The following is a 22,607-nucleotide window of genomic DNA, read 5'->3' as shown; positions in this document are numbered from 1 at the left end:
GCGAGAGTTCGCGGCGCAGGGCGGGCAGTGAGCGGGGGGACAGCCGTGCCGATGGGGGGCGCACGAGCGCGGTTCCGAGGCTGAGCCGGATGCTGGGGGTGGGGCGAGGCGCTTCAGCCGCTTTCTCTATGGTGCTCGTGGTGTCATGTGACTGCGGCGGTGTGGCATCATGGCGGCGGGCAGCGGTGAGCGGGGCCGGGGTTGGGGCGGGGGGAGGGCAGCACCGGGGCCTTGGTACGTGCGGGGCCGGGCTCCTGCGGGTCACGGCGGCTGCTGCGCCTGCCGAGCGTCCCCGGCTCCGTGTGGGGGCAAGGTCCCTCAGGCGGCACCCGGGCAGCTCGGCGGGGCGGGCACAGGGCACCCGCAGGGCCGAGCGGAGCCGGCGGTGCCGAGGATGCGCTGCCCGGGCTCATCGCTGGTGCCCGTTCCGGTGGCGGGGCCGCAGGCAAAGCCCGGCTCCGTTCTGGCGGATGAAAGAGTAAAAGGAGGGCGGCGAAAGAGCCTTTGGGAGCTGTGCAAAACCTGGGAGGGGGCACTGCAGGGAGAAGAGAATAGTGAGAAGAAGGGAAAGAAAGGACCGAGAGGCAGAGCTGGAGCTGGTGGAGAGATTTGCTTCAGGCACTGCCAGGGGAAGGCTGTGGCAGGATCACGCAGAGCCTGGTTATGACAGGGGGTGGTTGGACTGCTGTGACAGCTCCAGCCAAGAAAGCACACGTGCTGTGGGAGGGTAAGTTACAAAGCTGCAGTTCGTTACTGCCTCCTTCCTGAGCCTTGTTCCCGTGCGTGTTGGGCTGCAGGGCTCCGTAGCCTTGCTGTCAGTGAGCCAGACCTGCAGAGATGGCGGGGACAGTTCTGTCCTTCATGACTAAGCAGCACCTCTGCAGGAGCCCTGCTCACATCCAGACGCTGGCTCAGCTCCACTGCTGTGCTCCTGAGCGTGTTTCACAGAGAAAATAAACTCTGTTCTTGCCCAGACAGTTCAGGTCTCCCTCTTCTGGGCTCACTGTTACTTCTGCTCTTCTCCCACCTTATCCCAGCCTTATCCCTGGCTGATTCTTTCTGCATTGCTTGTTTTTGCCCCTTGCTCTCATATAGCCTCAGGTCAACCCCTTTTTCTCCTTTTATTGCTCAGCTGGTCCCCACCTCTCTTTTCCCAGCATCCCAACTGGTACCCATCTCATTACCAGCTGGTGTCCCCATTTCTTGTCCAGCCTTAGCTTTCTGCCCTCTCCTCAAACCCTGCCAGCAGACTCCCTTTTTCTCCCTTGCTGGGTCAGAGCTGACAGGTTCCTGTCACCCCTTCACCCACCTGCAGTCCTGATGCCAGCAGGGATCTTGCTGCCATCCATTCTTTCCTCTCTCTCTGCTTCAGTTCCTCTTCCCTTTACCCTTGCATCAGCTGCTCTCATTGCACCCAGTCAGGCTGAATTAACAGAAATTCTCCATCTCTCAGTCCTCTCCAGTGACCTGGAAAACCCAACCCCTGTTCTGGGACGGTCTGGCTGCCCTGTGAACACAGGCTGGCGTGTGTCAGTCTGACCTGCAGACACGGTGTGGGCACAGTTCTCTGAGTGCCTGGGAGGGCAGAGAGCACATCCCGGCACGTGGCTGGGGCAGCAGCGATCAGCTCTGGTTTGTAGTCAGAGTTTTTCTGAAGTTAAGTTCTTTCAGCTTTACAGGCTGAACCTTAGAATGGTTTGGGTTGGAAGGGACCTTAAAGCTCCTCCAGCTCCAACCCCTGCCACGGGCAGGGACACCTTCCACTAGAGCAGCTTGCTCCAAGCCCTGTGTCCAACCTGGCCTTGAACACTGCCAGGGATGGGGCAGCCACAGCTTCTCTGGGCACCCTGTGCCAGCGCCTCAGCACCCTCACAGGGAAGAGCTTCTGCCTAAGAGCTCATCTCAGTCTCCCCTCTGGCAGGTTAAAGCCATTCCCCTTGGCCAAAGTACTAGACTATTGGAAATTGATTTGGCCTTATAAACCTGACTCAAGTCAGTATAAAATGACTTTAAGCTATGAGGTGTTTAAGTAGAATCTTTTCACCTCACTGTGTGACTAAAATGGAGGAGGTATTCCTGTGTGAGACTGCTGCTGCCTGGAAAGCCAACGAACCAAGTGCTCTGTTAACTTGGGACCATCCCTAAAGCTGAGAAGCCAAGTTTAGCTCTGGCACCCCGATTCTTGTGCTCGCCTGACATCCTTACGCCCGTGACATCCCTGGGAGTGACTGGGATGGACGGTGTGATGTGCCAGGAGAGGCTCTGCTGCACATCAGGTTCCTTGCACATCAGGTTCCCTGTATTTTGAGCTACACTGGGGTCCTGTTTATTCCCCCCTGCCCTGGAAGGGGGAGCAGCTGTGCTGCTCTCAGGATTAGGAGTTTTTCTTACTTGTAGCCTAACTTTATTCTAGAACATTTTACAATTGCTTATCATTTGCCAGAATTGACTTTGGATTTAGGTGGTTTGGGGTTTGTTCTTGGTGCTTGATCTTACACAGCGTTTTCAGTTCCTATCCTAGAGTGGACCCTGTGTTTTCCTGATCATTCAAAAGCCTTTCTCTGTACATGCTCCAGCTTGACTTAGTTGATCTTGTGCAGGGGTGACCAAGACAATCAACCCATGTCAAGCACAGCAGTGCTTTTACTGCTCGTATTAACACCTCTACCATGGAGGAGTGCTGGGATCTGCCTGTTTGATCAGGTCACAGAAGGGGATCAAACAACGACAGTTGCTGAGACACTGATGTCTGTGTTTTTCCTTCCATCCCCCCGCCCCCTCACATCAGAGCACAATTGTGCAGCCCGGGCTCCCCAGCAGATGCATACTCCAGGAGCCCTCTGCCCTTCTGTGTGCTGATGGTCCGTGCCCCCTGAGGCACAGCTCTAGCCCACACTGAAGATGCCGCTTTTCTTCCGTAAGAAGAAGCCCAGTGATGATGCTCGGAAGCGCCTTGAATACCAAATGTGCCTGGTAAGCAATGGCAGGGGCTGTTCTGTGGCTGCTCCTGGATGCCCCGTGACTCGGTACCTCCCCTGTGTTACCAGTGATCCTGTTACTGATCTCACTGAGACAGCAGATCACCTTCCTAATGTACATCAGAGAATTCCTGCTTTCCCTGTCTCCATTTGCCCTCTCATCCACAGGTCCCCTTTGTGCTGCTTCCACTTCTCTCTGCCTCTGTGGTTCCATGTGATGTCCTCAACCACCCACCTCCTGCCAGCCTGCATATGGGACCCTATCACTCCTTTCTCCTCTGTGCCCCTTCACTCTTACAGATCTCCCACTACACTTTTCCTACCAAGGAACCCATCACATCCCCTTTCCCACCCCACCTGGCTTTCCTTGTGCCCCTCTTTTGCTTCTCAATTGATATCTTTTCTTCCTGTCACCTGGAAGATGAGCTTGTTAGATGTTGCTGTTTGTTTTCCTGGACTAGGATTTAGCCAGGATGCTCTGGGGTGGATCCTCAGCAGGTTGCTGTCATGCCAGCGAGGTCGCCAGAACTCCCTGTCCTGCAGCAGCCACAGATTCAAAGTTGCCTTTCTTGAAAGCATCTTCTGACTTACCTCACTGCTGTGCTGCAGGAGCTGTGGACTGAAGCTGGCATAGGAGATCTCTGTGCTCTACCCCAGAGGCACCTGCATTTTAGAAGGGACAAAACGATGTGTGTTGGATGTCTGTAAGGTGTTTTGTTAAGGAAGGCTTCATTATGTGCCAGTAATGAAACCACTTGTACTGAATTTATTCAGTTGGAGGGTTTCTGCTCAGTGCCTGTGGGGCTGGCAAGGGACAGCTTAATCTGTCCATTCTAGGGTTAGTTCTGTATTGCAGTGTGCTCAGTTTAGGGCCAGGATATCCAGTTCTGAAGACTTAACAGAGGCAGTGACACAAGCAGGTTTTATTGCCTTTTATTACCTTTAAGAAAATAATGGATGTGGTTGATTTGACCATGGAAATACACTTCTGCACAGAAGCAGTGGGTCCTTGGTCCTTGCACAGCAGGACTGCTCTGCAGGTCCCGTGGCAGCAGAAAGGCAACGTGAGTTTGGCTTCTGTGTACAGCTCAGCAGAAGGGTGCTGTGCTGGGTGAGACAAGGGACACAGCAGGCTCTTCATGGGCTGGGGTGGCTCTGCTGCTGCTCCCACGAAGTGCTTGAGAACCCAGCATTTGCTTTATGTATCTTTTCAGTTCAGATTGCAGAATTAGGATGCGCTTTGGCTCTTTGTGCTGAAATTCATTTATTGGACTAAAAGGCTTTCTCTGCAGTTTGGTTTCCTGGCTGCTTTTGCTTGCTGAAGCAGCACTCTCTGCTTTTAGTGTTGTCATTGAGTTATGGAGCTGTGGCAGGGAGCTGGGATTGCATGTTCCAGGGAGGGACAGTGAGTACTTTAGTCAATGTGCAGCAGGGGGTCATGTATTCCTGCATGGTCTAATCCTCTGGGTGGGTGTCTTCTCTCCTCAGGCAAAAGAAGCGGGTGCTGATGACACTCTGGACATATCCAAATGTGAGCTCTCAGAGGTGGGTTCTCTACAGCTTCCAGTGTTAGCTCCCACTCACACAGTGTTAGAGGCTGATTCCTCTGTCTGCTTCTTGTCACCAACTGTCAGATTTAGTATCGTGGCTGTGAGCCTTGAGGCAGAAATGGGTCCACTTCTTCCTGTGTCTGCTGAGCTCTGGCTTTCAGGTGGAGGCTTTTTCCTCCCATTTGTGGGGAGGAATTACCTCTCTTACCTGATGCTTCAACAAGATTTCTGTCCTGAGAATCCTTTTTCATTTGACAAGATGGGAAGGGCAGAGTGGTGTCACACCTTCCATCAGTACCTTGGTAGGACCCTGGTGTGGGACCTCATGGCCTAGTTTTGCTAGTCCTAGAGGAATTTGTTTGCCAAAGGCTGTTTCTGATCCCAGAGCTCCAAAGTCTGCCACCTGCAGCTATTTTCCTGTGTAAGTGACAATCCTGGTTCCAGGCTGCTGCCTGAGGGTGGAAATCTCACTTCCAGTTTGGCTGCTTTTGTGGCAGCCAACTAAATTAGAAACAAGCTGTGTGCTGGAGCGTGAGCAGTCAGTGACAGACTGCCAGGCTCGCAGAGGAGACACAGCTCTTCCTCCTAGCAGCCAGGCAGTCCTGGTGAGCAGAAGCCTGTTTCTGTTTCACTTACAGTTTTTATCACTGTGTTCCTAAAATGTTGGTGTCTGTGACCTTTTGTCACAGGATGCTTTTGCCAGGCAAGCCCAAAGATACGGCCCTGCTCTTTGGGGAGAGATTTAGGGCCGTGCTGGGGGGGATAGCTGTCTGCTGTGCAGTATGAAATGGCTTGGCTGAGACTTTGGGATGTTTTGCTCCAAGATCAGGAGCCAACAGCATCTTGTGTGTTGGTTTGTAAGCTCTGTGGGACAGTCTGCAGGGCAGGCTGGGTAAGAGGGTGCCAGACAGAGGATGCGCTGAGCCAGCTCCATTCATAGCCACAGCTGGTTTTGCATCTCCAGTGGCTCTCTTTGGACTGGTACCACAAAACTGTTGTCTTGTTTCTTTTTAGCCTTTGTTGTTTCAATAAATAAACTGGGTTTGTGTGGGACCCATGCTGCAGAGCAGGTCACAGTGTGCAGGGCTGGATTTGCTGGCGTATCCCCTTTCTGTCTGCCCCTCCACTCCAGCACTCGAGGACACTCAGTCCTGCCCATTGCTCACCTTTCTCATTGAGCCCTCAGTGTGTTTTGCTGAGCTTGCAAAACCATGAGTACATTTGTATGTGAGTAATTGAAAATATGCCTGGACTCTTGAGTCATCAGCACAGGGAATATTAAACCACTGCAGGACTTGAACCCCTGCCTAACCCTCAGTCTGTGCTGTGCACAACTCAGTGTGTTGAGCTGCTGCAAGCTGTTTAAGTGGAACCTAGCCAAGAAGTCCTGGCATCCTGGGCCAAGGCTGGGCCAGTCATTTTAAGTGTCACTTGTGTTTTCATTACTATTCACACTTTGCAGGTGGATGCTCTAGAAGTGCTTACAAAGGCAGTATCGTGAGAAGCCTGACACCACTGTTCTTTGTTTTTAGGTTCCTTATGGGGCCTTTGCCACTTGTAAAGTCTTGCAGAAAAAGGTAATGTTACAGTCAGAGCTTATTAGCAAATTCCATTATTATGCTTGAGTATTACTGTTGTGTTTGAAATGAATGTATAGGGTTGTTTAAGTCTTGCTGCAGAAGTTTGCTTGTAATGAATTTGGCCACTTGTAGGATAATACATGGAGAGCACTTTGGGTAGGAACTAATCCTGTCTGTGTGCTTTAGAGCTAACTCCTGTGATAAAAGATCTTAGAATCACAGAATCCCAGCCTGGTTTGTGTTGGAAGGGACCTTAAAGCTCATCCAGCCCCAACCCCTGCCACGGGCAGGGACACCTTCCACTAGAGCAGCTTGCTCCAAGCCCCTGTGTCCAACCTGGCCTTGAACACTGCCAGGGATGAGGCAGCCACAGCTTCTCTGGGCAACCTGTTCCAATATTGTGTCTACCTTAGCCTGTCTAATGGTATTTCCCATGTAAGGAACTAGGCTCCTGTTTAGATCTTATGGTGAATGTTTGATCTTCTGTGAAACTGCATTTACTGTTTTAATATTTTATACGCTAGTGAGCTCTTATGCAGCCTCCACAATCAAATCTCAACAGATGTGCTTGTTCTAGATAGGAGTGCCTCTTGTGTTCATGTTTCAATGGGATTTTTCCTCCTCAGGTGCTGATTATTCATACGAATAACCTGACATCTTTAGTTCCAAAGTCCTGCAGCCTCTTGAGTCTCGTGACTGTGAAGGTAGATGTGATTCTGAACAGTTAATCTGCAGTTAATCCGTTTCCCTTGCATTCTAGCTGCATTAAAACCCACTGGCCCGAATAAATTCCTTCTATCTGACTGCCTTTGGCAAGAATCAGTAACAGGGTGTGACACCTGCCTTTCCCAGGTCCACCTCCTCCATGGACGGATACCGATCACTGAGCACTTTGTGTCAGATCAGAATCAGTTGCAGGACTCATTTATCCTGTTCACAATCCCACACTTCCCCCTTAACAGCCTCTCCTGGTGGTACTCAGTCAGAGCCGAGTGTGTTGTGGGGTACATGCATCTCTCTTCTGCACTGGTGGGTCATTTGAATGTGAAGGAAACAGGTGGTGGGTGACGGTGTGTGATGGGGCCATGGCTGTCACACCGCTCTCAGCTCCACCGCCCTCGTGCTGTGATTGCACAAGGGGCAGAGTTATTCCAGCTGCTCACGTGTCCCCATGCAGGGAGGTCTCCAGGCACAATCCTGTTCTCTCCCGATGCTGTTGGAGCATTCAGCTTCCATGGAGCAGCTTAGCTCACTGCTCCTGTGGAACATGTCTTTCTCTGCCAGGCTGGCTCTATGGAGATGATTTAACCAGTTGGCTCATCCAGTTTTCTGGAGCAGCTCCCTTGGTGTCAGTGCTCTCCCCAGTCTTTGGTTTGTTCATTTGTCTGTAGAGGCTTCTGTTTGCCAAAGGCCTACAAGAATCAAATGCTTCTTGAAAACTTAAGCCACTTTTCAATGCCCCATTGGAAGGGAAGTAACTTTCTTTGCTAGATAACTCATGACCTTCTGTCCTCGCACCATGACTCTTTTCCCAGCCTGACTTGGCGAAATCACCCACTCTTCCAGGTTCTGGACCTGCATGACAACCAGCTGGCATCGCTTCCTGCTGATATCGGTCAGCTGGCATCTCTTCAGGTAACGGGTTTGCGGCTGCATCCCGAGTGTTACAGGACAGCAAGGATGTGCTGTTTGTTTTATAATTAATCACAGCTTCAGTGATGGTGCTGATATTGTCAGATCTATCTCATTGACTTGACTGACGTTGTTGAGCTGGCTTATTGGAGTGGGAGAGCAGGAGAAGAGCTGGAGAAGAGCAGGCACGCTGAGTTATGGAGTCCCAGCTTAGTGCAAGGGCTCGGTCCAAGAGGCTCACACTGCCAAGCAGAGCAGCAGCTTCCAGTCCTGTGGGTTTCCCAAATACTCAGGAAATGGGGAATAAGATGGGGAGGGCAGCGTGTTGCAGTGCATGCTGAGGGTCCTCTCTGCTTAGGGTGCAGTGCTGGGTTCAGCCACTGCTTCCTGCGCTGCCCTGGAGGAGAGGATGCTGCTTCCCAGTTCCTGCCTCTGGGCTCAGCACCTACTGGTGCTGTGGGTTGGGAGTAGGGTTTCTCACTGCATGTGGTAGCCACATGTACCCTGTATCCACGGCTTCTGGAAAATACATGTTTATGTTTAACTCAGAAAGCACTGCCTAAACCTAATTTCAAGCTGTCCTTGTGGGCCTAGAAGTAGTCCCAGCAACACAGATGTTTAGAAGACCTGAGACTTGTATAAAAGATCTTTAATATCTTTTCTGTTGATACCTTAGGTCCTAAACCTCGAAAGGAATCTTTTAAGATGTCTTCCACAATCTATAGGAGACCTTGCCCAGCTCCAGATGCTCAATGTGAAAGGTATGGCTCATGCTTCGTGCTGGTGCGCTGGGCAAAACACTGTTTAATGGTCTGGGTCATGTTGAGCTGCATTGGTAATTACTCCTTTCAACCAGATGGTTTGTGCTGCAAATGCTGAGGAAGAGCACAAGAAATATTTCCATTCAAATAGATGTCAAGGCAGGAGAAATCATCTAGGCCCAAAATGGGTCAGACTTGGGCCATACAGATTTGGGAGGAAAAGGAGACTGTTACAGGGAGCTGCTGCTGAAACAGAGAAGTACGTGGAGGGTGAGGCACTTGGAAGTGCAGCTCAGTTCATTGCCATACCTGTCTGCAGCACCTGGCCTCTGACCCTTAGAAAGAGTCCCACACTCAGCCCCCTTTCTCCATCTCTGATACTTACAACAAAGGGAAGAAGAGTGCATGGCAAGGGGTTGGAACTGGGGGATCTCAAGGTCCTTTCCACCCCAAACCATTTTAGGATTCTGTTACAAACATTCTCCTGATGAAGAGCGCGGGTCCAGCCTGCCGCAGCGAGATGCTCCTTTTGCCATGAGTCACGTGCCAAAACGTGCCTCACATTGCTGGACCTGTGTGCAAGTAGCTCTCAATTCCCAGGTGCCTCGGTGGGCAATGGCAGCCGTTGGAGTCCTCCCTCAGCCTGCAGGAGAGTGTAGAAAATGAGCCGTATGTAGGGCTGTGGTTTGGGGTTCCAGGAGGGGAAGCGCTGGGTCAGGCTTTGGAAAGGTTCCGTGGTACCAAGTTGCTTTTGTGTCTCTCGAGGTAACAAGCTGAAGGAGCTGCCTGTGACCCTGAGCAGCCTGCGGAGCCTGCGTGCCCTGGACATCAGTGGGAACGTGGTTGTGGAGCTGCCGCGGGGGCTGGCGCACATCCGCACGCTGGAGGTGGGCCCCCAGCCCCTCTGCTCCCCTCCGCAGGCTGCGCCTTCTGCTGCTCCCCTTCCCTCTTGCTCAGAGTGGGAATGAATTCAGGCAGAAAGTGAAGTTTGAGGGTTTGGGAGCTGTAACGAGTTGCAACGTAGGCGGTTCATGGGGTCCCAGAGAGCTTTTGTGCACCCTCCCTTCTTTGCTCTTTCCTGATCCCTTTTTGCCATGGTTTAATGGTACAAAAGGAGTCCACAGCGGGTGAACCTCAAGGAGTTACCTGCCAGGGCTGTCTCTGAGAGCACAGACTGTGCCTGTGAGCTCAGGTGGACTCAGCCCCCTTGCACCAAAGCTGGGTCTAAATGAGCAGATGGGGTATTTCCAATGAGGGTTTTCCTCCGTTGCTCGGACAGATCCCTGCCTCCCTGTCAGCCCCCGTGGGCTTCTGGCTCCCTGGAGGGTGCAGTCAAAATGGGACAAGCATCAGGGTTCTAATGGATGTGTTATCTTCTGGCTGCCAAACTCGTCAGTACTAAGTGGTGCAAACGTCAGACAACAGGGCTGACTCTGCCACCAGCACAGAGGATGGAAACAAATGCTCTCTGGCCTCAAACACACAACATTAGGCTTCATTTCTCTTGTGGGCAGTCTCTGAGGTGAGGGATCTGTGCAGCTTGCCCTGCTGTGTTTGATAAAGTGGTTCCTTTCTAGGCCTTCCTGCTATGCCCTTCTCTGCAGGAGGCAGCATTAGGTCCTTCTGGTGACCACAGCAGGACAAAACAGCAAGTGGTCCTTCTGTTCATTCTCTGTGGTACTTCTCTCTGTGCCCTTTGTATCCCCATCCCTTCCATGCATCATGCTTAAGGGCTCCAGCGCACTGAGAAGCGCTGTGCCTGCTTGTACTTAAGCGTGAAGTAGGCACATCTGCATGAGGGGAATGTTCCACTGAAGTGCCAGCTCAGAAGCTCCCAAGTAATGGACAGTGGAATGACCTCTGAAAGGTGTCAAACACCCAGCCGAAAGGCAAAACCTCATATTTGTGTCAGGATTTAGGGTAACATGAGGTTTTCACTCCATAAGTGAACTTCTGGGGAGCTGCAAGGGTAACTGCAGTGGGACTCTGGCTGGTCCATCAGGATAACCTGGAGCTCTCTCTGTGTGTTCTCTCTTTGGAGACGCTGACCCTGGATGCCTCTTCCATGACCTACCCATCAGCTGACATTTGCAGTGCAGGTACAGAGTCCATTCAGCAGTTCCTCTGCAAAGGTAAGCAAGGAGAGTCTGGGGATGGCAGTGAGCACTTCGGGACTGCTCTGTGCCCTGGCTGGGTGCTGTGGTGCTGTGGCATGTTCAGAAACTGTATTTCTGAAGGACAAACATCACACTGGCTCTGCTTGGGGTGGTTCCTGACTCCCTGCATGGCTGGCAGGCTGGTCCCTGAGGTCTGTGTCTTTGCTGGCAAACAGCAAAACAGGAGCCCTTCTTTGAGGCTTCCTTCTCACTGTCACACTGCAATTGATAATGGTTTTGTTAAGACATCAGAATAACCGGGTCAGGGACTGCCCAAGTGACTGTAACAAGTCATTGCATCTCCCATGGGATTGTTTTCTCCAGTGGGAGGATTAGGCATTGCCCAGACACAGCTGCCTTGGGACAACGAAGTAGACCCAGTAGTCACTTGAGGTCCCTCCTACCCTCCTTTTCTATGAGGAAGGACCAGGCACCTGCAGGCTGACAGGTTGTTAGAGAAAGGTGAAAACCAGATGGAAGACTCAAGAGGACAAAGACATTATCCTGTGAGCTCACAGTGAGTATTCACTGTGTGTAGTGCAAACAGGAAGGTTTGGTAGGTTTTATGCAGGGGTAGAGCCTCGCCAGAGCTTGGGCTAATCCCTGAATGAAAAGGACAGTCAGAACTTAAGTGTGGTGTGGGCAGGCACATTCACAGCCCTGCAGAAGTCAACATGCCTGTACCTGTGTGAGGGCAGAGTTTCAATCTGAGCAGCTTTGATCATCTTCCTGGTGGGAAGGGGTGACACTGTCTCTGAGCTTCTTGTTCCTAAGCCTGCCTGAGCTAAAGGAGACTCATCTGTGTGTGGGGAGGAGCACAGTTGGAGGCAGTCTCACACACCAGCCATGCTGCCAAGGAGGCTGTCAGCACCAAATGGTCTTGTTTTGTGTCTGATGACTTCCAGAATGTGGAATTGCATACTACCCCCCCGCTCAGTACCCGCTCCCTGCCCTGGAGAGTGATGGAGGAGGAACGTCTGTGGACGGGGTGGACAGGGCAGTGCATAAGTACCTGGAGGAGGAGGGCGAGTGGCAGGTGAGGCTCCACTGAGTGTGAAGTCATGTGAGAGGGGGTTGGAGTTGTCTCTCTGCTCCATCAGTGGATCTCACAGCATTTAGCACATCATCCCTCCTTACCTTCCCTGCCATGAGGTGGGTCTTTTGGGGGCATCAGTGCCCAGAGCCAGGCATAGCACTGTGGGCATGGGTGGCTCATCTCTCTGAGAGCTGGGGATGGGGTTAGCACTGCAGGCTCCTGGAAGACACATTGCAAAGAACTGTCTGTCCTTGAAAGCAGTGACACAGTAAGGGACAGGGGTGACAATGAGACACAGCGTGTGCGCCATGGTGACACGTGTATTTTGGGGAGAAGAGCCTTGTGGTTCCCAGCCAAGTGCTAGATGCGTTCAGCTCTACCTGGGAAGGGTGAGGGTAGGTGCATAACTGTGATAAGCTCTGCTAATTCCTTGGCAAGTACAGACTAGATTCCTTTGTCCCTGGAGAAGGGAAGGACTGGACTTTGTGCCTGTGTTAATTTTCTTGTGCCTTTGGTTGATGTCTTTACTCACTTAGGGAAAGATATAATGTGGGCTAATAATATCTACAATAAATTGCTCTTGAGAGTAAATGTCTGCTGATACTGCTTATTTTCAGAACAAGTTCTTGGATTATGAGAAGAGGAAGGTAAGGATGAGCCTGCAGATGCTTTGTCTGCAGCATCGCTCGGCTTCTGCTTCTTGTTTTCCATCCTTTTATCTGTTTTTTCAGCCAAAAGTGAATGTTTGAGAACTGAGTTCTTGTAGAAACTGAGTTCTTGTAGAGAAAGCTGCTCACTCCTTGCTGGGGGAATCTGACAGACTTGTCTGATGCATAAAGCTGATGAGACATGGGGGAATCTGACAGACTTGTCTGATACATAAAGCTGATGAGCTGCAGTCGAAGTCCTACCTCAGCCCTTTGGCTCGGAGTGCCACCATTCCTGCTGTCTCCTAACACTCCTTGTTCCTGTCCTCCATTCCCTTCACCTGGCTGCACTTTTAGTTTGCTCTTCTTTTTATTTCAGTGTCTGTCTCTTCCCCTGTGCAAGGCACACTTAGAGATGTTCCTGTCAATGCATTCACCTTTCCCTTTGGTTAGAGCTGCTCACAGCTGGCTGCCTCCTTCACTCTGTTGTCCTCAGAGAGTCCCCTCTCCATCTGGGGTTGAACACAGCCTTAATTTGGGCCCTCCCTCTGCATTGGCTGTTTCAGTTGTATGGGTTGATGCCCAGGGACTTTGGCTTTGTGGCTGTGAAGTGAGCAGCAGGGAGTTTGGAGACTGTCGTAAAGAGAGCAGCAGCTTCTGCTTCACAGTTTTTGGGTTCCAAAGGAGAGAACATTTCCATTCCCTAGCCAAGCTCCCGTCTGCCATTGGGCTGGCTTCCTTGTCACCAAGGGGATCACTGTGCCCTGGTTTAGGGTTCTGCCAGGATAGGTTCTTGCTTGGGAAGGAGCAGAGCCAGCGACTACTGAGCCCTGGCATTCATCTTTCTTCTTATTCCTCTCAGGAACAGAAAATGCAGGAGAAGCTGGAATTTGAGCGGCGCTTGAGCAAGGGGCAGAGAGAACAGGCTCTGCTGGTCCAGCAGCTCAACACTCAGAAGGACGACATACTGCAGACAGTGAGAGAGGTTGGTCTCCTCTGGGCAGGCTCCATACAGGACACTGCCTTTCCCAAACTGACCGTGTCCTCCTTTACTTCTCCCTGGCCTTAGGACCAGATGAGGCTGGAGGAGGGTCTGACCAAGCACCAGCGCTACCTCGAGGAGGAGCGCCTGAAGCTGCTGCAGCAGTTGAAGCAGGCAGAGCAGGGCATTGCCGGCCGTATCCAGAAGCTGCTGGAGGACAACCAGAGGTGGGGTCCCAGGGGTTTTACAGTGATCTGTGCCCCTCAGGGGCTCGTGTTGCTGTGTTCCATTCTGAGCAGTTCATTTTGCTCTCTGTGAGTGTTATGGGGCTGGTCACAACCAGTGTCTGCAGGAGTTGAACTGCCAAAGTCCCATTTAAAAGAAGTGGAATCTGCCACATTAAAAAGTGTTTCACACATAGGTGTGCTGTTGGAGTTTTGCAGCACTGGAAAAAAACAGGATTCCTTATGGAAGGTGCATATTTGAAGTATTTGATGTGCCTAGCTCTGCTGCAGACACAAGGTTACCAGTCTGCCTAAAGCTGCTCTTCTGCACCTGAGAAGCAAAGTCATTTTCTGCCCTGGGGGAGTAGGATGTCCTGCTCAGCTTGATGGAAACCTCTTGTTTTCTCTTCTTTTTTAGACAAAAGCAAAGTTCAGACATTCTGAAATCCTTAGAGAATGAGAGGTGAGTCTGCTTGGAATAGGCTCTTCTACAGAAGGGGAGGGAAGCTGGGAAGTGGTTCTGGGATCTTCGTTTCAGAGCCATGCCTGAATCCACCTTAAGTCAGGAGAAGTTCATCTCATACCTGCAGCTGGTTCTGGTCACTGTTGGAGGCAGGACACTGGGCTAGATGTGTTTGGGCTTGCCCAGTCTGGCAAACCCAATGGGATGGTGAATTTACCTCTTTTTCATCTGTGAATGTCCTAGCTAAGGATTTTGGGAACAAAACCCTGTATTCCACTATCAAGGAATCCTGCATTTGTTGGAAAGCAAGGCATTTATGGAGGGTAATGTGTACGGGCTGGGAGGGATACACTGAAAGCAATGCTGCCATTCAGCCAATGCTCTGAACTCTCCCTCCCTTCAGCCAGCTGTGCTGTGACACAGTAAACTGGATGGGGACACTGACCTGACTGAAAATAGGCCCTTTGTATGTGTGATAGTTTTCCAGTCTCACCAGTTCCTGATCTGGTCAGTGGGGTTGAGTGGGTTTGTGCTAGGGCAGGGGCAGGGGAGGTGGGGATGGAGGCCAGGCTGCTGCTTTCAGTGGCACTGCTCAGTTAGGTCAGCTTTAGAATGCTCCTCAAGCCTTAAGAAAAAGGAAAGTAAAACAAAGGACCAGCGTGGTGTTGGTGGGAGTGGATGCACATTGACTGTCTCTCAGAAGGATCAGCATTCCAGTCTAAGAAGCAATTGTCCCCATGGTTTTGAGCAAAAGTTATGTTGTCTCCCATAGGCTTAAGAGGTTCCTCACCAAGAAATCATGGAGACTTTTGTGTCTCTGATGAGCACATGGCTTTCCTGGGCCGCTGGCAGAGTGAATCTGAGCAGCCCTTAGGCTCTGAGGTGGGTGGTTGGAGAAGTGAGATACTTGTTCAAAGAAGTGGCTGAATTGTTCTTGTTTGTTCAACAGAATAAGGATGGAACAGCTGATGGCAATAACACAGGAGGAGACAGAGCAACTACGCAGAAAGGAAGTGGCCGGTAGGTCCAAACAGCTCTTTGGGGTGGTAAGGTGCAAGAAAGACCTGGTTCCCCTGGAGATGTCCTGCATAGGTGACGTGGAAGATGCTGTGTCACACACACATTCTTGCAGTGTTGCTTGGTGCAGTGGGGTGGAGCTGTGGGGGGTAGCACTGCACATGTACCATAGCTGATCTCACGCTTCCACTTCAGCTCACTGCTGGTTCTTGAGGTGCAGGCTCTGCTCGTGTGTCATAGACTCATCGAATGGTTTGGGTTGGAAGGGTCCTTAAAGCTCATCCAGTTCCAACCCCTGCCATGGGCAGGGACACCTTCCACTAGAGCAGCTTGCTCCAAGCCCCTGTGTCCAACCTGGCCTTGAACACTGCCAGGGATGGGGCAGCCACAGCTTCTCTGGGCACCCTGTGCCAGCGCCTCAGCACCCTCCCAGGGAAGAGCTTCTGCCTAAGAGCTCATCTCAGTCTCCCCTCGGGCAGGTTAAAGCCATTCCCCTTGGCCTGTCCCTATAGACCCTACTGCTTTTCACACAAGGAGTTTGTGAGGCTGGTTATAAGCACACAAAGTGCTTCATATTTCCAAGGTACCAAACACACGTTAACTGATGTTCATGAGGCATGAGGTGGATGGTCCTAGGGAGCCTTTGCTGCTCGTGATGACCACACAGGTGATAATCACTGGGGCTGCAAGGGAAATGGTGTGGGTGCGTTGTCACCCTGAGGATGGGTTACTCGCAGTGGGACAGGCAGAGCTGCAGCCATCTGAGCTTTGGTAGAGCAGTGGCTGGGTTCCTCCAGGCACTGAAGAGGTGTCAGCACAGGCAGAGCAGAGTTTGCTCAGCTGATTTCCCCCAAGATAGCTGTGATTCGTGCAGCTGAACGAGTCTGCTCTGAAAGGAATGAAAAGAAAAAAGCGAGGACAGGTTGGAAATGAGAGGAGGTCACTGTTACCTGGAAGTGTAGCCTCTTCTAGACACCCTCTGTGATGCAGACTGACAGCCCTTCTGTCCCCCAGCTGCCATGCAACAAATGCTGGCTGAGAGCTACAAGAACAAGCTCATCCAGATGACCAACGAGTCTCGTCGGCAAGACCTTGTCACCCAGGCCTGCTCCAGGTACAGGGAGAGGTGGCTGGGGCTGGTGGTACTGCCGTAAATCCCTTTCTTTCCAGCAATCCCTGGTGTAATTCCCATATATACACACACCCAGGAGCTCCTGCAGCCACTGGAGTACAGCAGGACAGTGGTGAGAGCAGATGGCACTGCAATTTAAAGAAACTATCAAACTTGGTTAAATGAACCAAGTTCTGATCACAAGGATCTGCATATTCATCGTACCTTTGATGAACTATCACTTTTTTACACTGTTTATTTGACTTTATACATTCTGCTGAATATGGAGATGAAATTAGACTGGTTTTTCCTGGCTTGTTAGCCAGTTCAGGGTCCAGCTCTAGCACAGGATTTCTTTCCTACCTCCCAGTGTTGTCTCAAAGATGCTGTTTGTCTATATATAGGACTTGTTGCATTGCTGCAGGTGCAGAGAGTGTTCTGGCCTGCTCTATTTACAAGAGGTAAGAAAGAGCTGAACAGAACCAACATTGTGTGCCTGTGACCTGCCCAACAGGGAAGTGGGCAGACACTGTCCTGCCTGCAAGTGCAGGCAATACATGGCTGGCCACGTTGTCTGGGTCTCCATCATCAGCACACCCTCTGCAGTACAGAATGCCAACCCAGCAGCTTGTTGGGGCAGCAGCAGTGCAACTGCTCTGCCTCCCTCCATGTTGCAGGTTTGGTCTGGTTGTAGGGAAGGAGGTTTGAACTCTGTCAGCCTTCAGCTGTGCAGTGCCAGGGCTCTTCCCCCTTGTTCAGTAACACATTTCCCCATTCCTGGATTCCTTGTTTGCTTTTCCTCTTGTTTGCATCAAGTCTCAGCCCCAGCAGTAACTCCATGGCAAATCCATCTTCTTGCAGCCTAGCTGAGATGGATCAGAAGTTCCAGCAAATCCTGGCTTGGCAGCAGCTGGATCAGAACAAAGCTGTCAGTCAGATCTTGCAGCAGGTAGGCAAAGGTGGGGGGTCAGGTAAAGGAGCTGCTTGTGGAAGCAGGCTTGGGAGTGGATCACAGGAGCAGCAGTGGCTGTGCTGGGCTGATGCAGGAGTGATTTTATTTAACACTGTGCTGAACTCTGTGAACCTCTTGTTCTGACAAATTGACTTGGGGGGTGAAAGGAAAATGCATTCATTTTTGAAGAAGGCGAAGGCATAGACCAGGAGAAGCAAAACTGGTCTGTGATCAATAGCGAGGATGTTGAGGAAGAACTCCTGGGTGGGATGGAGCATTTTCAAAGCCTCTGCTCTTTTTGAATACCTCATTTTGAGCCCAAGACCTCTGCAGCTCATTTTTCAGTGGTGGGCAGCCCTGTCCTGTTGCACAGCCTTGGGGCTCAGTGCTGCTGAAAGTGAGAGGTGGGCTTCAGACAGAGCATTCCAGATGTGTGATGGAGAACATGAATGTTAGCTCTGTGTCTGTCTGTGAAGTGGGGTTTTACCTTTTGGGACTCTGGGGTCCAAGACATGGTGTAGTCAGGGCACTGTTGCCCAGGGTAAGCACTGTTTAGGTGCTTGTACACGAATCACTGCAAGGCACCAGAGTCTCATAGCACATTTGCAGCTGCATCAGCAACCTCACTAAGCAGGATTTTGACTGTCCCATAGATTGAGATGCAGAAAGCTGCCTTTGAAGCTCTCCAAGTGAAGAAGGATCTTATGCACAGGCAGATCCGAAACCAGGTGGGTCAACAGCAAAGAGCAGCTCAGCTCCTCTTCTGAGAAGGATCGAGACACTGTGAGCACAGAGTGGGGTCTGGAGGCAGTGAAGAGCTCTTGTATTGCTGAGAGCTCTGTACCAAAGCCTCGGGCTGTGTTGGTTAAACTGCAGTCTCCCAGCTCAGTGCAGATTCATGGAAGTAGTGGAATTGCCATTGCTTCAGTCATCTCAGCACTAATGTGGATGAAGTGCTGGAGAGTTGTCACTAGAGGACAGACCTGCACTGGCTCTGCGGGGTGACCTGCAATTGCAACTGTGATTTCCTTCAGGTTGTGCTCTTGGCAGGGCTGCTCTTTCCACATGAGTCCACTGCATCTCCATCTAGCACATCAGAACTGCACCTGCAGCCATAAGTTCACCTTTTCTTTCCCATTCCCAGCCTGCCTTTCTGAGGTCCAGTCTGCAGAAGGTGCAATGCAATAGCTGGGGGGAAGAGCAAAAGCTGGTGGAGAAAGTAGCGGTGGTTAATGCAGGCAGATGGGGGCTGGTTTCTGACACAGTGCTCCAGAATCTTTCCTCTCCCCATCTACACTAGCAGAAAAGTCTCACATCAGGATTTGGTGGATGAGCTTAAGAGCTTGCTTACACTGAGTCACTCCGTGACCAGTCCCTCTAGAAGCCTATGGGTTGCACACAGACCATCCAGGATCTGAATCTACCAACTCTCCGTTGCTCATGTTCATCCGTAAGAGCCTGCAGTTTGCTCACATTTGTAAAGAGGGGGAGTTTTGTGCCTTGCTGCCATGGCTGGACCTTTTACTACTGAAATCCAGCCACCCCCAACATCCTGCATGGGCTGTGAGCGGGCAGGAGCCCTGGGTACCATTTGCTGCAGAGCCCTGGGGTCAGCTGGACTTCCATGGTCATGGCACACATTAAGCAGCATGGCCTGGGGATGTAGCTGGTCTGGCCAGTGGGTGAGCTGGGCTCTCATCTTGGCTTTGCTCTGGGATCTTGGGCAACTCACTTCACCTCTCTGTGTCCGAGTTGCCCCACCTGAAAGAGCACCAATCATTATGGGGTTTGCTGGAGCATCTGTAAAGCAGGACCCTGCCCCAGCTAACCTGCAGTCCGAGCAGTGGTGCCAGGGCTTTGACCATTGGTTGCTGCCTTCCAGAGCGGCTGTGAAAGGGTTGGCTGAACAAACTGATTGCAGCGTGCTTCTAGACCTGAACAGAAGGTGCTTAGAGAGACAAGGAGAGAGCAGGGACACAGCTCCTCAGGCAACAACCAGAGTGACCCTACGAGCATGCATCGTGGAAGGGCATTAGCAGCTTCCCCAGACTTCTGGGTGGCTCTGCAGTGCTGTCCCTCCCCTGGCAGCAGTTAGACCTTGTCTTAGAGCATCAATGGAAGTCATGTCAAATGTCAGTAAAAATGTTTCGTCTTCTGTTTAGATTAAATTAATAGAAACAGAGTTATTGCAGCTGACACAGCTGGAGTTAAAGAGGCAAGAACTGGACACAGAGACGCTGCAGGTATGTAGGGCTCTGGGGCTGCCCCCACCCTCTCTCTGCTCTGGGATCGCAAAAGCTCCACTTCCTGCTTCTGCTGCAGATGGTTTTCTGCTCAGTCAGGAGGGGACTTACCCCCAGGACACCACAAACCCCTCTTTGTTGTGGGAACATCGCTGCTGCTCCTCATCTCAGTGCATTTCAGGGCAGGGACGAAGCAGGGGCAGATCCAGGTTTGCTGGGCAGGGAAGGATTTTGGGATGCAGTTGTTGGCTGTCCCAGGAACACTGCTCTTCATCGCATGTACTCACCCTGCTGTGTTGTGCTTTGGTTCTGAACGCCTGCCAGTGATGGCTGTCAGCTTTCCCCTTCATTCCTAAGCCCTGTCCCCACCATCCCACCATTTGAGGGGCTGACTCCAGCAGCAGCCACACATTGAGGAATGTCGAGTTTGGCTTAAGCTGCTTGGCTTTAAATTCTGCACCTTTACATCAGCTGTTGCCCCATATGTGCTATTTGCCAGGTCAGGTCACCTCTTCAGTCAGCCCCAGATCAGTAGCAAACAGCATGGACTTTCCACAAGTGGTGCACAGGGTGGGCTGGTGGGTGCTGGCTTCAGACAGGACTGCCTCTGAGCCCTGGGCTGGGCTCCTGGGAGAGCCAGATTTGGGTTCTGCTACCTTCATTCACACAGCTCCTCCATCTAATGCTGCAGTGCTGGGGGTCTGATGATGGGGGACAGCCCAAAGTTCGTGCAGGGAAAAGCAAGGGACCTCAGGCAGGTGACACTGGGCTGGGGTGACCACAGGAGCTCCAGCGCAGTGGATCTGCCCTGGTACCCCCCTGCAGCCCAGCGGGCAGCACGGGACAGTTGCAACTTCAGCACTGGATGCTGAGAAACAAGGCACAGACACCTTCATCTCCCTGGATCTCCCCTGCCCTTTGGTGGTCTCCAGCCTGAGGGTTCCCTGCGGTGACTGAACCCCCAGTGCAGGGGCAGTGCCCGCAGAGCAGCCCCATACCCCCTGCAATGCAGGGATGCTTCCTGCCCAGAGCACAGGGGCTGTGGTGAGGAACTTTAACCTCTGATGAGTAGGAAGAGCCAAAGGCCCCCTGAGCAAGGGATGTGGTTGCTCAGGTCTAGGGAGTGACCTGGGGGTGCTGCAGTGTGGGTGGGCAGCAGAGCACATCCCGAGGTTCACTGGAGCCTCCTGGGTGCTGCCTGCTTCAGCTGCAGAGGTGCCCCATGGATGTTCCTGAGACAATTCCCCTCTCCTCATCTCCCGGCTCCGTGGCTCAGTGCTGACTTCCCTTGCCTGGCAGCCACGGGGCTTGGTGTGAGACCCCAATGAAGGCAAGCTCCCCAAGGGCATGAGGAGGTTGCTGCCTTACCTGTCCCACCTGCCTGCAGCCTCTAGACCTACTTCCAGGTGGTCTTTCTCAGTTGAGGAGGGGAACCACAAACACTTGCAATGCCATTGACTGAGCCTGTGATGGAGGTGGGAGCTGCTGCAGGTCCTGGGCTGCCTGGGGTGTGCTGGGGCCTTGACCACGAGCAATGGTGAGTGCAGGACCCAAAGGAAGGGGTTCAGCTCGACTCTGCTCTGCCGGTTCCTAGGAGAGGACTGGGGCTCTGCTCCAGGGCTGAGGGACGTGGAGCTCAGGCTGCCACCTCTGCTGTGTCTGTGCTGGGTATGGTGGGTGCTGTGCTGGGAAGGAGGAGATGTGGATGCCAGAGTCCTTCTGTTGCAGGGGGTGATCACAGAGCAACGCCAAGCTCTTGGCTACCTGCTGCAGCAGCTGCTCAAGGAGAAGAAGCAAAGGGAGGAAGAGCTGCAGCAGATACTGGTAACGAAGGCTCTTGATTAGGTGCTGTAATGAGGGAGCGCATGGGCTGGCTGCAGGGCAAGGATCAAGGGGTCAGCATGGGAATGAAGGGGGCTCTGAGGGGTTGGGCCCCCCTGCAGAGGGCAGTTGAACCTCAAGAAGTGCTAATGGCAGCTCTCGGGGCAGGTTGCAGTACCGCAGCGTGTGCCTGGGGCAGCGAGCAGAGGGGATGCACAGCCCTGGGCTGGCCGATGGGGCCGAAGTGGGACCAGGCTGCAGAAGGCGAGGAGTGCCCGTGTTACCCCAGCTGTGCCCATTGCGGTGCTCTGAGCTCGCCCTGCACAGCCCAGGCTGTTGCTTTCCCCTGCCTCACATCCTCCTCAAGCATCCCTGAACACCCCCTGCCGTGTTCCCTCGGGCTGTGCAATGAACGAGTTTGTTTTGCAGCTGGAAATGGAGGCAAAGAGTGAAACCCAGCAGGAGAACTACTGGCTGATCCAGTACCAGCGCCTGCTGAACCAGAAGCCGCTCTCGCTGAAGCTCCAGGTCACTGCTCAGTCCCTGCTGTCCCTGCAGCTGCGCTTGCCCTGCTGCAGCCAGGGGCTCAGCCAGGGCAGGGAGCAGGGCACAGACCCCTCCCAGAGGCTGAGCAGCAGCTGCTGCTTTGCCCACCGTGCCCTGAGCAGGGTGCCCAGCAGCCCTCTCCCAGTGCTGTGTATTGGAGGTTACGGGGCTGCCCGGTCTGTGAGGAGCCAACAGCTCCATCATCTCGTTGTCAAGCTGCTTGCCAGGAGCAGGGTGCTCCCTGTGCCTCCCAGACAGGGCCTTTCCTTCCTTATCCAAGTTCCCTTGCCAGTCCTTCTGAACGCAGCAGCTCCTGTCCATCCCTGCCTAACAGACTGAGCCAGGAGTCTGTGCTGGTCAAATCCAGCCCCAAAGAGATGGAGCCGAGCTCTGCCCGGGCTGTGTCATCAGCTGGAGCTGGCAATGCTGGGGCTGCTGCAGCCACCAGCAGTGTTTCAGTCTTCCCTAAACACGTTTTGAGCTGTGCTCATAAAACACCTCGGGCCAGAGCCCTGCCGGCTCTTTAGAGCTGTGTCCTGGGGCTGGGGGTGCGGAATGCTCTGAGCAGGGCAGAGGGCAGGGCTGAGCGCGCTGCCTGTCCCGCTGCCTGTGCTCAGGGCCACGTCTGGGGCTTGTGTTTGCAGGAGGAGGGCTTGGAGCGGCCGCTGGTGACCCTGCTGAGGGAGCTGTGTGCTGAGCAGTACGTGCCCATCTTCGCCCACCACCGGCTGTCCTTGCGAGCCCTCGGCACCATGAGTGCCAGCGACCTGGAGAAGGTAGGAGGCAGCGGGTGCAGGGAGCGGGGTGACCCCGACCCCGCCGGCCCTCGCTGCACTCGGTGCCCGCGGTGCTGCCGGGGGAGGGCCGTGCTCACGCTCCCGGTGTCAGCCCCAGCAAGGGGAGGTGCC

The 22,607-nt window shown here is 52.8% G+C and overlaps 1 protein-coding gene across 7 annotated transcripts in view; it reads left to right on the top strand.

The window, feature by feature from the left end:
• The first annotated feature begins 92 nt into the window (after positions 1 to 92).
• LRSAM1 (leucine rich repeat and sterile alpha motif containing 1) overlaps positions 93 to 22,607 on the top strand; it is a 24,686-nt gene continuing 2,171 nt past the window's right edge. For 3 of the 7 annotated variants that reach the window (XM_062616054.1, XM_062616059.1, XM_062616060.1), the window contains exons 1-22: positions 93 to 185; positions 2,789 to 2,973; positions 4,467 to 4,523; positions 6,061 to 6,105; positions 6,735 to 6,812; positions 7,675 to 7,743; positions 8,417 to 8,501; positions 9,267 to 9,388; positions 10,543 to 10,633; positions 11,563 to 11,693; positions 12,311 to 12,340; positions 13,203 to 13,325; positions 13,410 to 13,549; positions 13,965 to 14,009; positions 14,959 to 15,029; positions 16,041 to 16,140; positions 16,999 to 17,086; positions 17,743 to 17,817; positions 19,252 to 19,332; positions 21,061 to 21,156; positions 21,583 to 21,681; positions 22,344 to 22,475. In XM_062616054.1, the coding sequence (XP_062472038.1) occupies positions 2,902 to 2,973; positions 4,467 to 4,523; positions 6,061 to 6,105; positions 6,735 to 6,812; positions 7,675 to 7,743; positions 8,417 to 8,501; positions 9,267 to 9,388; positions 10,543 to 10,633; positions 11,563 to 11,693; positions 12,311 to 12,340; positions 13,203 to 13,325; positions 13,410 to 13,549; positions 13,965 to 14,009; positions 14,959 to 15,029; positions 16,041 to 16,140; positions 16,999 to 17,086; positions 17,743 to 17,817; positions 19,252 to 19,332; positions 21,061 to 21,156; positions 21,583 to 21,681; positions 22,344 to 22,475 (1,830 nt within the window). In that variant the 5' untranslated portion in view covers positions 93 to 185; positions 2,789 to 2,901. Of the gene's footprint in view, positions 186 to 2,788; positions 2,974 to 4,466; positions 4,524 to 5,114; positions 5,134 to 6,060; positions 6,106 to 6,734; positions 6,813 to 7,674; positions 7,744 to 8,416; positions 8,502 to 9,266; positions 9,389 to 10,542; positions 10,634 to 11,562; positions 11,694 to 12,310; positions 12,341 to 13,202; positions 13,326 to 13,409; positions 13,550 to 13,964; positions 14,010 to 14,958; positions 15,030 to 16,040; positions 16,141 to 16,998; positions 17,087 to 17,742; positions 17,818 to 19,251; positions 19,333 to 21,060; positions 21,157 to 21,582; positions 21,682 to 22,343; positions 22,476 to 22,607 lie in introns of those variants that run through there. The other 4 variants (XM_062616057.1, XM_062616058.1, XM_062616055.1 and 1 more) reach the window with 4 other exon arrangements.

The sequence above is a fragment of the Pezoporus occidentalis genome, unplaced genomic scaffold (assembly GCF_034315485.1).
Source record: "Pezoporus occidentalis ecotype Australia unplaced genomic scaffold, CSIRO_AGI_Poc_V1 ctg187, whole genome shotgun sequence".
NCBI lineage: Eukaryota > Metazoa > Chordata > Aves > Psittaciformes > Psittacidae > Pezoporus > Pezoporus occidentalis.
Note: the sequence above shows the minus strand (reverse complement) of the source record. Positions and strands in the feature narration are given on the sequence as shown.